At 41.9% G+C, this 16,954-nt stretch overlaps 1 protein-coding gene across 2 annotated transcripts in view; it reads right to left on the bottom strand.

Moving 5' to 3' along the window:
- Positions 1-413: 413 nt before the first annotated feature.
- LOC144763332 (uncharacterized) overlaps positions 414-16,954 on the bottom strand; it is a 331,587-nt gene continuing 315,046 nt past the window's right edge. For both annotated transcript variants that reach the window (XM_078648819.1, XM_078648820.1), the window contains exon 5: positions 414-4,991. In XM_078648819.1, coding sequence (XP_078504945.1) covers positions 3,652-4,991 — 1,340 coding nt within the window. In that variant the 3' untranslated portion in view covers positions 414-3,651. The remainder of the gene's footprint in view (positions 4,992-16,954) is intronic.

The following is a 16,954-nucleotide window of genomic DNA, read 5'->3' as shown; positions in this document are numbered from 1 at the left end:
TGCTTACAGACTAAATAGGACATACCGTCTAACAACAGAGACAAAAAGGCCAGTTTTCATGGAAAGTTACAAATGAAGACAAGACAGTACTAAGAAGGGACTAACAAGCCTATTAACGAATCAGAAGCCAGCATTTGCGAAGAACAACGGCACAAGCCAATGACAAATATCGGCGGAGAGTGGGCAGGGCTTTAAGTCCATACTCGAATACAGCATGCCTCGCAGAGCAGTGCATGCGCTGCACAGGCTCGACCTAACAATGCTCTTGGTGCTCTATGTGGAAGCTGAAAATGCTTTGACTAGGTGGTAGTCAAGGGACTGACAGATATGTAGAACTTGTCCTTACTGGGAAGATCGGATGACGGTACCATAAAACACATTTTGTTTCTCAAAAAAGAAGACATTCTTTGATGTTTTCCAGTGTCAGGCTCTTTATTCAGAATAAACATTTGATTGAGGCACTGGTGTCTAAGTTGCAGCATTTGAGAATTCATTATCTTTATTCTCAGAAGTGACAGTGAAAACAAATGTGTCTATAAGAGAAATACACATACAATATCCATACCATATTAATTCATTTAAATAAGTATTATGCAAAGCATACTAAATATTTTCCGCTACCTACTGACACCACAATGATACACTTGTTTGCAATAACATCGAACTTCTAGGTTACATCTTGGCATTAAAAGTCAATAGTACAATATTCCTTTCTGTTTGATTTAACCGTTTAAGAGCAATGGTTCTCAAACCTGTGTTCTAAAATTCCAGAAGTATCCTCGGAATGTTGTATTGGGCCTGTTGAGTGAAAAGATTACTGAAGACTAAATTACACCCAACTTAACAATGCAGTGCAAATGCAACGCTGTAACATTTTCAAAAGAAAATAGGCAACTCAACTGAAAAAGGTTTGAGAAACCTTACTTTGAACCTCTAGTATGGTAAGTAAAACAAGTAAAATGAGTTTAAAATAATCCTCAACCTACCTAAGAAAATCATATTAGAATACACGAGCACCTGGGCTATGACAAATCTATTATGTTTAGATTTCAAGTCTTCTTTCAACAACTAGGGGTCTTAATTATTGATAAAGATGAGATTGCAGTAACATATCTTTAAATTTTTCTGCTGTACTACACATGTGTTTTATTGGATGGTGGTCTAGTTTCTTCAACTGTTTTCACAGTTTTAATGCTTCTTTTGCTTTTCTCTACTTTCAATGTAAAGTCACCTGACGCATCTTCAACCATTTGAAAAACATATAACATTTGATGATGTTAACATCATTTGGTGTATTCTTCTTCTGGATATTTAAACCTTTTCATGTTATGAAGTACGCCTGTAAGCCTGACATTTGTATGTGTTGAAAAATTCAGGTGTTTAGCTATTCTTTCTATCGAACAAGCAGGTCTTGGTGTGCACTGTGTTTTTGGAGTTCAGCAGAAGTCCATGGCCATGTCACTTGTTTCTGTATCTAGCTGATTATTATATTATTTTGTGGCTAATTTAGGACCTAACTAGGGTTAAATTAACAGGAATATTGAAAAATAAAAAGATTCAAAATGTTCTTTTTTGTGGGGGTTAATAAAGTGCTTTTTAGAACTAGTTTTCACCTTCTGTAGCATACCTTACAGTTTACATCTGTATATTATAATTATATTTATATAGCCATATATTTCCGGGGGTACCTCTGTCCAAAAACCTTTTTCCAGCTCCTTTATTCTCTCTGCATTCTTCTAGTGGTTCTGTTCAGATGAATTTCTACTAATTTAATCAATGTCTGTCTTGTCAAGTGAAAACAGGAATGTACTATCTTTGAAGAGGAGATTTGACAACAGTTTCTTAGACATACAAGTTCTACAACAGACTTGCCATTCTTTCGCTGTCATGTCAATTCAACCGATTAGAGGTAAATGATTTCAAAGTACAAGTGCAGCAAATACCATCAAATTCTTCTAGGATTATTGCAGGCAGATTTGAGATTGTAAACTACCATGGTTATTCAGGCTGGCTTAGATTAGCTGGCCTCCTTTCTACATAGATCACATGATCAACTCAAAGCGGACACTGTTTGGAAGTCCGACATTTGCTCCAGGAGAAGTATATGTTTGTTAAGAACAACCTTCTTAATTTGAGGATTCAGAAACGAATGACTGTAGAATTCAAGTGTAATATGTATGCATACCCACTTTCCATGGAGTAGAAATTCAACATATATAAATATGAAGCTAATATGTGTTTGCATATGTGACTTTGTTTTGTTTCTCTAAAAGGACAATATTCTCAATTTGAATCAAACCATATTCTGAGACACCCATGTTAAATAATTATTCACTGTTTGAAATTAAACATTTATGTACATTTCCTAGGTGGACAACTGACTGAAAAAACTGTATATGCTAATTTCCATTGTTTTCACTATATGCAGTCACAAACACCATCAGCAAGGCTAAATTTTAACGATTCCTGATCTGCACCTAAATTTGACTTCGATGGAATTTGGAATATGATGCTTATCTTAAGTGACTTGATTATGTATCCGTTCTTTATTTCCAGGCTTATCGTTATTCCCTTTTCCTGTGTTAGAAATTTGATTTATGCCACTACAAAGTTTACATTACTTGAGGTGTAGTGTTTCATCCTATTTACCTCAGGTATGACTTAAGAGTATCTTGTGATCTACTCTATAACACAATTGTTCTCCTCAAAGAGAATTCAAGTTCTGTTTGAGAAGACGGGATTTTGGCAGCCATGCTCATTTAGTGATATGGATACATTTTCCAACTTTATTTTGAGATATACGAAACAGTTCACTACATTCATCTGATCAGTATGCTTTCTAGTATTGTAGATATTAGGTTTATACTGTTCAGTTGATTTTGTATTTCCCTTTCACAGTGCCCATAGATTGAAACAATATCAGTTTTGCACCAGTTTGTATTCCTTTCTGTCACCATACATTATGTAATATTTCTACATGTAAATGAGGTCTAAGGTGGCATAACTCTTATATTATGGTTTGTGATTGTGTGCCTTTGCTTTACAGCAGTGTTGTCCTTTGCCATTTATAACCAATTTTGAGTTGAACCATGTTCTTTCTTTAATGCAGTAAACACCTAGTGTGTCTTGCTGAAAAAAGTTGCAATCCATACTACTAAATTGAAGAGTTTTGATCCTACACATAGAAGTGGAGAGAGTATTTATTTATTCTGAATTTGTTGGTGTTGCCATTAAAGATCCAAAGTATTAAACAGGATGTCCATGTTCATTAGTTGTATACAGCTTAACACCACACCAGATTACATTTTTGCAAATGTACTTTAAACGCAAGGAAGGTCATTGCTGAATTAAGGTATGTTAGGATAATGTTCTGCATGAAAGTACCAGCCATTTTTTAGCCTCCCATGTCCAATGCAGTCTTTGGCCTTGCAGCTATTGTGAATTTGGGCTTTCTTTCATTGGTAACTGAGGCATGATTTTTAATGGTATAAAAAGGACTAACACTACAGCAATTATGCTACAGATTTTTTAAGACCTGGTACTGTTAACCCAAAAATACCAAGCCCATGGCAGAAACTGGGGGTGAGCATACTTTTGTTTTAGAAGTTGCAAACAAATAAAACAGATTTTTTTGAGAAACAGCTTTTAAAACTACACAGTTGGTGTAAAGGTAATCAACTCAGACTTTATTAACATATTTTCCACTTTACATTGGTTATCAGTCACCTCTCCATTTGGGTCCAAATGATTAGTCTTGGGTTTAGTTTCAGTCATAATAAGTGACTCATAGCTGGGTTGCTTTCTTTCTCGCATGTGTATTAGCTGGTGTTTCTTTAATGTTGATGACTGATTAAAAGCCTTCCCACATTCGTTACATACATGAGGTTTAAACCCTGTGTGTATTCGTTGGTGCCTGACTAAAGTTGTAGAGTCTCGAAAACATTTTCCACATTCATTACAAGAGTATGGCTTAACTCCTGTGTGGGATCTTTGATGCGAAACTAATGCTGATGAAGCCCGATAGCACTTTCCACATTCTTTACATTCATATGGTTTAACACCTGTGTGAGTTCTTTGATGACCAATTAATGCTGATGACCGACTGAAGCACTTCCCGCAATCTTTACAGGTAAACGATTTAATTCCTGTATGTAGTTGCTGGTGTCTGATGCATGCTGACAACCAGGTAAATGACTTTCCACAATCACTACATGAAAAAGGTTTGAATCCTGTGTGCATTCTCTGGTGAGTGATTAATGCTGAGGGTTGGAAGAAACACTTTCCACATTCATTGCATGCGTGAGGTTTAATTCCTGTGTGAATTCTCTGATGCCTTATCAACGAAGAGGAGTCTCTAAAACACTTTCCACATTTACTACATGCATATGGTTTAATTCCTGCATGTGATCGTTTGTGCGAATTTAATGATGCTGAGTGCTTGAAACGCTTTCCACATTCACTACATACATATGGACTCTCCCCTGTGTGAGTTTGTTTATGCCGGTTTAATGTTGAAGCCATACTGAAACATTTTCCACATTCACTGCATGCATATGGCTTTTCCCCAGAGTGTAGTTGCCTGTGTCTGGATAATGAGGATGCCAGATAAAAACACTTTCCACATTCACTGCAGGCATATGGTTTAATCCCAGAGTGCATTCTCAGATGTATAATAAGTTTATAGTGCATACTAAAGCCTTTCCCGCATTCAGCACATGAAAATCTTGGTTCTGCTTCAGTATGTGCCTTCTGTTTTTCAAGAGGGTTTTTAAGTTTACCGACATCACTCTCGTGATCAGTGGCTTGAACTCTTCTACTTCGTGCTGGGTTTCTTTTCTTTTTTTGTGATTTGTTTGAACTCTTGTCTGCTTCTCTGTTCCAAAAATGATTTAAAATTAGGTCTTTGGTCCCCACCGGCAATGGATCCTGTGATTTGGGAGTTTGGAAACGTTTTTGTGCATTGCGCTTATATGATTGTCTGGGTCTACTACCTGTTGGATTGGAAGTGAAAAAATAAATTTTAGGTGACTGATAGGATCAACTGACCAGACATTATTATTATTTTCTCACACAAAAAGCACATTACTTTTAATAATAAAAACTGAAAACAGAATTAGGCTCCTTTACGAACACATAAGAATTCACCAAACTCGCACTCTATACATGATAGCAACCTTCTTTCTCCCATCTTGTAGCTGTTGCCACAAAAAAAAAAAGAATATAGCAGAAAGCACTGAATGAGAGGTTTTAATACTATCCTTATGTGCTACGTTTTCCCTATCAACTTTACATAATTACTTTTTTTATTCAACTTAGACTACTCAAATTAGATTGATATAAATGTTGTCGATAATGGTAGAAAAAGGCTGAGATTACATTGCTGGAATTCAATCCGGTCACAATAAGGTTTTCAATGTTTACAGCTGGAATTATGATTGTTTGATATTATTGAGAAAAAGATATGGAGTGGTATAATGCAAATGAACACCTATTATGAATAGGCCTGTATCATCAAAGGTGCACCATGCGAATCCGGCACTATGACTGGTTAACTATGGAGCTCCGACTGCTACTGCTGAAGGGATCAAAGTACCCATTCTGCTATAGCGAATGTTTCAAAACACTTTCACAAGAGGTACATTTGAGTGTTGGTGTCACCACATTTGCACTAGGTCAGTTGGCATGAAGTAATTCCCTATCCAGTGTGCACGGTTCCGTTATACTAGATTATTTGCATGGACATAGTGGGCTAGAAGAAGAAAGTGAATATCTGTTTTCAGATGGGAGGTGCAAGAAATGTATTATACGACCCATGACAGGGTGCCTTTTAAAAAGAGCTATGGTATGTCTGTCATATACCTTCCATCTACTATCATGGAACATAGCTGGTGCCAGGAAAAGGCTGGAAGACGGTCTGCCCCTCCACAATTGGGCAGTATGCGACATCATCGCCCTTCAAGAAACATGGGCACTAGATGGGCTACCACTTGTTGGGTACACGCACTTCAACATTCCAGCAAGAAAAAACTGCAAATATGGTCGACCAAAAGGGGGACCATCAGTCTATATTTCAACGGACATCAATATCAGATCAGAGCAAATAGCCCCATATGGACCAAACATGCAATTAATAAAACTGTCTCTTCCTGGCAGAGCGACTCCGGTATTACTAGTTAACTCCTATGTGCCTCCGAATGTGAAAGAGAAACAAGCCCAGCTGGATCAGCTAGTATCCACAATTAGTGATATTCTAAATAACAACCCCACCTGGGAAGTCATCTTAACAGGTGACTTCAACTCAAATCTAATCTACACACCAGAGGAGGATGAGAAGTTAGCTGTAGACAACGAATTCTGGAACGTGACACCACAAAAGCACCTTAAAACAGAGCGTCACGATCCAGTTGGTCAACAACTGGTAAAAACCTTGGAATTTCTATGACTACGGTTCCTGAACGGGAGAACTCCAGGTGACAACCCGCCACAGCACACTCATCTAGGAATCTCGACCACTTCAAGACTTGACTACACAGCAGTCTCACTTCCACTATTGCCCCTTGTTCAGCAATTTTTAATTGAATTTACATCAAAAAGTGACCACTCATATCAGCATACTTATTTCAATCTAAAACTTAACAAACATCGTAACACCAAGCTAGTTGGAGATAGTTCCTTCTCCACCAACCTGAAACGACTAAATTGGACAACGGCCAACATTGAAGATCTGCAGGTAAAAGTACAGAGATTAAAAACGGGGAGTGAGACAACTATAGGCAATCAGATACAAAAATGGGAGAACTTCACGGAAGAGTTAACAACAATTATGTCCACTTCTCAAAAAATCACGGCCTTCAACTTACAATATCCCACTGCCAAAAAACCTGATTAAGCTCAAAATAGAAATAAGGAGAAACGCGAGAGCATTAAAAAAGACAACTACGTCATCAAAAGACTGGGCCCAAAGACAGAATCTTAAGAAAGAGTATAAAAAGAAAATGTGGGAATATAAAAGATCCCTGAAGGACGATTTATGGGCAAAATTACTCTGCACGGCAAAGAACACCAACTCAAATGCATTCTGGAGGATCATCAACGGATTAAACCATCCTTCAAACCCAGTAACATCAAATGTCCAAGAAGCGACTGGGCAGCGCTATTAATACAGAGATTCTCTGATGTAATACAAGATCTGCCTAACACACGAGCAGAACAACAAAACAATAATAAAAGGGTCAAACAAAGAAAAGTGAGCTCCATAGCTAGTGGCGAACACAAAACCCTCTGTACAAATGCAGCATTCCCGAAGGAAGAATGCAGTGCAATTCAATCACCAGATGGGGTCCAACGGACATCAAGGCCCCATCGAGAAGAGGCTCAACCTTTGGAGAATAACGAGACAGCAGACACGTCTAGACGCCCAGGCTTCTGCGAGGAGGACATAAGAAGAATTATAAGGAAGACTCACGGCAGTGGAGCTCCGGGCCCGAACGGCATTCCCTCAATAGTTTTTAAAGCTGACCCGGTCTTTTGGAGTGGAAATTTTAAAAAACTATTCGATGAGGTAGAAATAGAAAATCAAATTCTATCAAGCTGGCAAGGCTCAATAATTTCACGGATCTTCAAAGGAGGAGACAGAATATCTCCAGCAAACTATAGACTGATCGCTCTCCTGGATGTGGATGCGAAGTACTACGCATCCTTACTCCTTGAAGATCTGATAAACTGGTCTGATGCCACAAAGAGAATCCCGCCGAATCAAACAGGCTTCAGGAAGGGGAGCGGGACAATGACAAACGTCCTGTCACTCTCAGTGTTAGCCGATAAATATCTACGAAGGAAACAGCACCTCCATCTCTGTTTCATTGACCTAAAGGCGGCCTTCGATAGCGTAGATCGCAACATCCTATGGAGGAAACTGCGCAGCTGGAATATTCTGGAAAAAACATTGAGAGGAATTGTACTCCTTTACTCCAACACATGGATGGAAGTAAAACTGGGGAACGGAACACGGCTCTCAAGAAAAATCAACACCAGCAAAGGCCTTAAGCAAGGTTGTGTTCTAGCCCCGCATCTCTTCAATCTTTTTATGGCAGACCTAGCCTCAAGCCTAAACAAGATCCCATACCACCCACCCAAATTAGGCTCCTTATCTCTAACTCATTTATCCTACGTGGACGACGTCGTACTGATATGCTTAACTAAGATTGGTCTTCAAAGGTCACTAGAGGGGCTAGCGGAATTCATAACAAATAACAGCCGGGAGATAAATACAACACAAGCATTGGCATTGCCAATAGGTCTCGCTTGTGGGACCTTATAAGTATTTAGTTTTGCAGCACAATATTCTTGTTGCACCAAGGATATTGTGCTGCAAAACTAAATACTTATAAGGTCCCACAAGCGAGACCTATTGGCAATGCCAATGCTTGTTTGGCGTTCCCGCTGTCTGAGGTGTAATTGAATCAACCCCAGTGATACCACGCCGCGTAATTTTACAGAATTCTGTGTAAAAAGCGTAATGCAAAACGCCAGCTAGCAAGTGAATTACGTCGGCCTTTTTACATATTTCGCCAGCGCCTTCTTTCGAAGTGTTGTTTTCATATGCACTGTGCAGACTGCAGAGCACTTCATTTCTCCAAAGTGCCCTGAAGCCAGAGGTCACCCGCACCAGGCGCTGTCTGTCTGGGGCTCTGCTGGGTGGGCTCACCGAGACTGGTCAATTAGAGAAAAGCTCGCGCTGAGTTGAGTAACGTAAACATTTCTAGGCTTTCACAACAGCGTGTTGACAATCTTGTCATTTTAACTTAAACTGTGAAGATTTAGATCACAGAATTAAAGTAACAAAGTGAGGAAAATATGTGCCGATGTTTAATTTGTGTAGCACGAGTTAGTGCTCCGAAGTTTTGTAAAGTTGGAGACATCCGGCGGTATCTCGTGAGATCTCAAACTGGCGCGGAGGTCGTGAGTCTGATAACACAAGCAAAAGCAAATGGTGGGGGCCTGAAGGAGGAGGGGGTGCGAGGGATGAGTGAGGATGGGGTAGCATGGGAGGGAACACGGCCTGGGGGAAGCTGGCTGGGGAGGGGGAGGAGAAATTCAAGGAAGGCTGTGTGCGGGGAGAGAGGTGAGGAGAGAGGGGAGGTGCTGGAGCTGAAAGTATGGCCGATAGGAGGGAGGGAGGCTGATGCGCGTTCGTGTTTGATCACGTGATTCACGTGAACGTAAACAAAACGCCAGCGGAAAGCCCTTAGTTTGACGAGGATTTTGGCTACTTGAATTCTCGCTCCGCTCGATGCGCTTGCGCGCATCGATAGGTCGCGAGACCTAAAAAAGCAAAACAATGCTCATCACCAGACGACGGATAGTCAATCAACACATCCAACTGGAGGGAAAAAACATAGAAGCTGTGCCTAACTATAAGTACTTGGGCTTTTACTTTGACAACCGACACAATCACCAGCAGCAAAAAATGTACATTGCCCAGAGAGCAAACGCACTTTCGTTTGCCTTTAGGTCTCTAGCAAAAAAGCTTACGGGGCCATCATATAAACCTCTACTGGCAACAATAAAAGCTAAGGTGCTCCCTACGCTGTCATACGGCAGCGTAGCCCTCTATGGGAAAGATGCGGATCTGCTGAATAAAATACAGACGGCCATCTACAAATTCACCTTCCAACCTTCCAAATTCACCGGGGAGCTTCCCCAGCTCAGACGAGATTAGAATTTGGAGTAATAAACGAAATAGTGGGAAGGAAGTACGCAACTATCAAGCATTGGTATAGCTTAAAACAGAATACAGCAGGGTCTGAATTGCATAAAGAGCTGTGGGACGAAATAAAAACTGATGCAAAGTCGCCATACAATCAATTCCTCGAGAAGGCCTTAACAGACACTGGTACAAGAAACCTTTGGGAAATCAATCTGCCTTACCCAGCCTTCAAGCAAGCCATAAATAAGTCAGCAAAATTCCATTCACTTTTAACTGACAAAGCCACCTTCAGCACAAGAAAACATGCCTGGATGGTTATATTCAAATACAAAACACTCACTGCAGCCCCATATCTAACAATTACATTCCCAGCCCCTAGAAAACAACAGCTAATGGCGCTACGACTGGGAAAATTTCCTTCCACCATGGACCAGCCAATCTGGGTGCATGACGGACCCAAAATTTGTAGATTATCTGGGAGCAGCAAGGTGGACTTCATTCACCTTGTTTGTATCTGCCCGAATTAAGCCCATGCTCGAGCCATCTTTCTAAAAAAGGCCATGAACGACCGAGGCATAAGAACGTGCAGATCGGCAATTATGGCAGCCCTAAATCCAACAGACACCCGTTTGAACTGCCTATTAATAAAGTTCCTTCTGGCTCATGTTCAAGCGTTGAAATGTAACCTGGTACCCTGCCTAAAAAAGGGTAATAGGATGGCGGCCTCTGCGGAAGAGGGCTCTCTCGAACTTAAAGAATAGCACCAGAACTCTGGGAATCATATTTCACATGGATCAACAAAAGTCTCTTGATCGTTTTTTTTTTTAACTTGTATATTATGTACACCAAAACGTCCATATTTTAAAAATAAGAAAATATTTCCACTAGATTCAGAATGTTTTAGGATTAAACGAAAGAGAATGTGGCTAAACATTAAGAGCTTCAACCGCAGTACTTGATTTTACAAAATGTACTGTTATGGTTTTAATTAACTGAAACAATAACATTTTCTTACACTAGTGGCATTGTGTCTCTTACTTAGGAACTGTACGCTGGACTTTGAGTGCCAGAGCGCCACCATCAAAGCAAGTACCACCTGGGACTGCACCTAGGAATACTCATGAAGCTGTTTGTTCACTCACTGATCTGTCACTCTGCTGTGAACTCGCATTCACATACACTAGCAAGCTATTCAACATTAGATGTCCTGTCCTTTACCATAGCACGTCAGAGAAAATAAATTTCAATGTCCGTCTGAGACCCTCCTCCACCAAAAACAAGGTTTTTAAGGTGGGAAAATAATACATTGTGATGATTTGGATTAGCTGTAGAATGTCTGTAAAATAGTCAGCATTGACGCATTTATCATGTTAGGGCATTATTAAGGCTAAACTATGTAACACCATTTTAGACACTGATCAATATCTTGGTTAGTCTTTTTGTTTCGAAAATATGCAGGCATGGGGGAACCGTTAAAAAGAGGTTTCAGGCCTGTATTGCTTGCAAGACTGCATTACTTGAGGCATCTGTTTTTGAAGATCAGATAGTCATCATTGCACAGGCTTCAGCAAGGCTGGCAGGTTTCGGGCTGCTGCTTCTACTATGTACTCTGGATTTACTCTCCCCCAACCAGGGCAGAACACTGGAGGGCTGTGGTGTCTGTCCATTGTTATTGTTTAGGATCGCTGCACTCCAGCATTGCTCTAGTTTGTCACAACAGACACCAAAACACTGTCAAATGTAGGATCGAGTGAGGTTCTAGGAAATGCCCTGGGCTTTATGTATGACTCAGGAACTGAAAGGCCTCAACAGGAGCTGTGCATGGGGAAAGGCTACAGACAGGCGGCATTATTCTAGTGACCTTTCAGAAAACTTCCAGAAAAGAGGGGGGTCATCCATCTCTGAAAACAGGTTGTCTCTTGACCTCACTGTAATCTTCCTAACCTTCCCACCATATCAGCAGACGGCTACTGCCAAGGTCTGCTGGAGATAAGACTGTTTTGCAAAAATCATTCTCTTTCCCTCCATAGAAGGTTCAGGAGAACCCTACAACAACATCCCTGACTCCACAGGGTTTTTTTTGGCATTCAAGTAGGAAACGTTCCCTAGAGACATTCAGACTGCCACAGAAATCACTCTTCAATTGTGGCTTAGAGCCCGCACCTTAACATATTTCTCAGTCATTCATAGACATGTGGCTTCTGGTTGGGCAGCAAAGAGTGACAGGATTGGAAATATATGCTAAAGCGGAGCTGTAACTCGCTTTGTGGACTAGACAAAGGGTTTTTAATTTGATTCTTTGTTTGGTGGACAAGCAATAGGGCGATGTTGGAGCTGGGGTGATGTGATCAGAACCCTTCAGATTAAAGATGAGATAAAAATAAAAAATGAAAAACCAGTATTTGTAAAGCGTGGACAATCTCCCCGAAGGGTGTTAAGGCGTTGGGGGGCGTTGGGAAGATTAAGTGAGCAATTACCCAAAGTCACATGGTGCTGGGTTAACCTTCCGCTGGCGATCGAAGCGTGAGCCCCGGTGTTCCGGAGTCAGGCACCATGGCCGTTGCGCCACACCTCTAGAGATGATCTAACAGGTTAGCTGACTAGATATTTCTCTTTTGTGCACCCTTCTGCCCTCAAAAAACCCTTTAAAATCCTAGTCCCAAAGGCATCATAGACAACAACAATAAATAGTGTGTGATGCAGAAACCAGTGCTGCACAAGATGAAAGCCCTTTAGTGACCTACGGGCCTGGGACAAAGGGGAGACCCAGTCACGAGTAGTGGAGAGGCATAAAGATAGGATTCCTTAATGGGCGGGGCCGATACACCCAAGAAAACTGACGAACGGAACAAAGCTCCCTGGGGCATATATGGCGACAGACAGCTGAAGACGGTGGTGAGAGGAGTTGAGGAGAGCAGCAGAGTGGTATCAGCTGCTTTCCTGGGTCCAGCTGAAGGAGTGCATATTTGTGACCTTCAGTGAGCAGTTCTAGGCTGTCCCGAGGGTATGAGGCTGGTCTGATCCAGCAGCAACTCACTGTGCAGAACTTGCATTGAGTCTTCTCTTGTGTTTATGACTAAGTGATAGGACATGTAGCAGAAGAGGAGACAACCGCTCCTGACGGCTTAAGATGATCGTACAGGTCCGCTCTTCGGACACAGAAACAGGGGTAAATGCAGCAAAGACAAGATATACATGTTATCAATGTTTTCACATTTTGTGGTACTTCACAAACCGCCACAAAACACAAACGTTCATCATACTTTCCTGTAACTTCAAAATCACAAAATTCCGAGGAATTTTGCAAAGCAGAAAAATAAAACCCACAACAGATTTTCCAGTGCTGAAAGTTCCTCAGGTCAGGTGAGCTGTGTGGATGGGGGTAAAAAAAAAATATTGACATAGCAAAAGTAAAAAGAGATGCACTGCTCTTCCGCTACTTATAAAGAATTCCTAACTTTTACGCCTCACTGCTTTCAAATGTCACCAGCCGCTACTGTGTGTGACTGCATGTTTAGACGGATCGTTTCACTTCAAGTTTACTGTAAACTGCTGCCAGATGCCACAGTATTCTTTCACTTCTGGAGGTGCCCATCGTGGAAAGTATCCATCACTCTCTCATTCCAAAAACAGCCCCAGTCGAGCTTACACTTTTCCCCAATGGGGCAACAATACTGATCAAGATCATAATACGATCCTGTGCGCAGCAACAAATACTGATAATCTCACAGTAGGAATTCACCACATTTATATTGACCCTGATTTCACTCTTGCTGAACAGCGGGCCAAAAAGCGCTGCAGTGCAGTGAAAGCAGCCTTTAGTAGATGGGACTTAAGCATACAAAAATGGACCCCATAATTAGAAAGAATTTACAACTTCACAACGTACATATCTTAAACTTCTTACCTATTCTGGTTTGGTATTGCTTCAGGATACTCCCCTAGTGACAGCGATCAGGATCATCAGAGTGTTACTTTTGGGAGGGGAATGACCGGGTAGTAAAAAGTTACTAACTTGAAATCCTACTTCTTCACTGTTGGTATTCCCTCCAAATGCTTAGAAAGCAGAATTTTTCAGTGTACTTGCGAGATCCCAGAACATGAATTTTAAGAAATGTTCATGTCTCCCAAACCGATCAAATAAAAGGAAACATGGTAAAAAATGCATAAGTTGCTTTTGTTAACAAGTTTAGCCAAATTGTTAAATCAGCAGTACATTTGGCTGAGAAACAACCACTTTCAATAGTGTTAACTACATTAAATAAAAATAAAAAGTGGTTCTGCAATATAAAATACGCATAGTTAAATGTAACCCTGCTCATTTAAGGACCTTGGAAGACAGCACTATACCTTCATGCACAACAAGATGTCAGGCAGTTTGTTCTTTGGAGCACTGAGACATTTTGTATGTACTGTAACCTGTTCAAAATTTGTTCCACCCCAAAAGAAAAGAGATGGGCGGAGCTTTAATTAATTCAAAAGGAATATTCATGGTGCAGAAGAGCTCATTACTTACCCTCGATAACACTCATCCTGGTGGATATTATAACTGCAGATTCCTTACCTTGTGAATAGTCCCCAGGTATCAGATTAGATCTGGAAACTTTTCAGCAGTAGCGCTGCACGCCAATAGCTGGTGTCACATGGCTCCACTCCGTTATCACATGTAAGCGCCACCCATGCACACTGACATCAGTTGCTTTCAAGTCTGCCCTTGCCCCCAGTCATAGAGCACGGCAACATAATGACTTTACCAGTGTGCCAATCTGTAGACTTGGGACCTTTATAGATGGATAAAGAGTCCAGTACACAGAACAGGAAGGTGGGAGGGGTTAGCTACCCACCAGAAAGTGCATTACCAATAGTAAGTATCTTGTTCTTCTGGTGGATACTTCTAACCACAGATTTCATACCTGTTGAATTGATACCCTAGCAGTACCTCTCACATAGAGGGTGGGTCTGTGTACTGGCTCAGTAAAGGCTACTAAATCACAAATTGCGTGGAGTAGCGACCTAATAAATAAATTGATATACAGTGAGCCAAACAACACATGTTAAAAACATAACTTAAAAGCAATTAGCAAGAAATAAATAAAATACATAGCACAAAAGGAGAACTAACTTTAGAAGTAAAATATAACTTACAGTTTATTAGCTGGTATCAGTGATCCCGAAGTAATCCACCAAAAAATCCATCAACAAAAACAGATAAAATAAATCCCGCAAAAAAATTAAAAAATATAAAGTATAAAAAAATGTATCCTAAAGTATAAAAATCACTGCAGGAAAACCAAACTACAAAGTTAAATATAATACTGGTTACCATACAACTAATTTTAATTCCCTATTTTTTTTTAAAATGCATCAAAAATCTTGTTAAAAGGCTGGTGGAAGAAAACGTGCTTGCAGAAGGTCTTAATATGCTTTTGCTTCCGGTCCAGCGGTATAGTAAGGAAGGCTTTTTGGTTAATCCTCCTATAAATGCCTGCACCACTAAACTTTCAGGGGTTGGGTATTGCGTCAGAAAAGCCTGGTTGCCTTGATCAGTATTTCGAGTCTATATCGTTGGTCTGGCTTGAAGACAATCACAGAACATTCCTGGACGAACCCTTCACTAGGGAGGAGATTCTCGCCGCCATCAGCAGCCTTCCTGGTGCAAAGGCCCCTGGCCCTGATGGCTTACCGGCCTATTTTTACAAAACGAACGCGGACCTCCTGGAACCACACTTGGCGGCTATGTATAATGAGTCCTTCGATACCGGTGCTTTCCCCCAGTCTCTCTGTGAAGCCATGATAACACTGCTCTTAAAACCTGACAAACCGGCTGACCGTCGCGATTCCTACCGCCCCTTCTCATTAATAAATATCGCTAAATTGATCGCTTCCCAACTCCTGTTGCTTATGCCGCTCATTGCTCTCCCAGACCAGTCTGGCTTCATGCCCGGCAGAGCTAACTCACACAATCACCGCACAATTTTTTCGGTCCTCCACCAAATTAATCCCAGCCTCCCGGCAGTGGCGGCTTTGCTAGACGCCACAAAGGCGTTCGACACACTGGAATGGCTTTTCCTCTTCTACCTCTTGCCACGCATGGGCTTCAGCGAGGTGTTCAAATGCAAGTTCAGGCTCCTCTATACAAACCCCTCGGCACGTCTCCGTATCAACGGCCAGGTTTCCGACCCTATCAATATCAACCGGGGCACCAGGAAGGCTGCCCACTATTGCCAATGCTTTTTGCCATTGCGATGGAGCCTCTGGCTGCTAGACTCCATCGGTACAAAAGGGGGTGGTGATGGACGGAGCATCTGAACCAATCAAACACTCACACCCAGTCAACAGATCTGGGTTTAATCCATCACCGTTCTTTAGCCCACTCTGCCACCCCAGTTCAGACATGGCCATATGCAAATCAGTCTGACCCTGTGCCTCATGGGAACAGTCCCGCCCAAACTGCCAAGCCATGCCTTCCCTGGACCGGAAACAAGCTTCCTAGGACCGGTTTCTGGCATTTCAGCCGTCTTCAGCAAGGCTTGCTTGAATCCAGTGGCAAAGTGAGCAAGGGACTCACATCTGAGCATACCCTGCCAACTTATGCTGAACAAAGCGGTACAAAAGGGGGTGGTGATGGACGGAGCATCTTAACCAAACACTCACACCCAGTCAACAGATCTGGGTTTAATCCATCACCGTTCTTTAGCCCACTCTGCCACACCAGTTCAGACATGGCCATATGCAAATCAGTAAATTGCGCTCCCTCAGCATTTCGCTCGTCTGGGCAGGCAGGCAGCCGAGAGTGGCATAGGATGTCCTTACTCCCCCAATGTCTGTCGGGGGGATGGGGGCTCCAGATTTCAAGATCTATGCCCTGTGTGCTCAGGCCAGCTTTCTCCACTTCTGGAATCATCCCACCCCTTATCAACCCCACTTAGCCGTCGAGACAGACATTGCTTCCCCTTGGCCTTAGTCCATGGCATTGTTTGCGCCCGTGGTGCGCCCACGTGCGGAGGTTGACACAGTCGAGACCTTGCGATGGGTCTGGTCCGGCCTCTGCCGAATCTCGAATCTTCCTCTTCTTTCTGCCAATGCGGTGCCAATAGTGCACCATCCCGATTTTCCCCCGCTCCAGCCCTCAGGCATGTCGAAACATGCAACGCGTTTGGGATTGCGGACTGTTGCGAACCTCTACCCTGGCAACACCTTTTATTCCCCTCCCACCCCCTCAGGCCAGTTGGATACGCTTCTGTA

This window comes from Lissotriton helveticus, chromosome 6, assembly GCF_964261635.1.
Source record: "Lissotriton helveticus chromosome 6, aLisHel1.1, whole genome shotgun sequence".
Lineage (NCBI taxonomy): Eukaryota > Metazoa > Chordata > Amphibia > Caudata > Salamandridae > Lissotriton > Lissotriton helveticus.
Note: the sequence above shows the minus strand (reverse complement) of the source record. Positions and strands in the feature narration are given on the sequence as shown.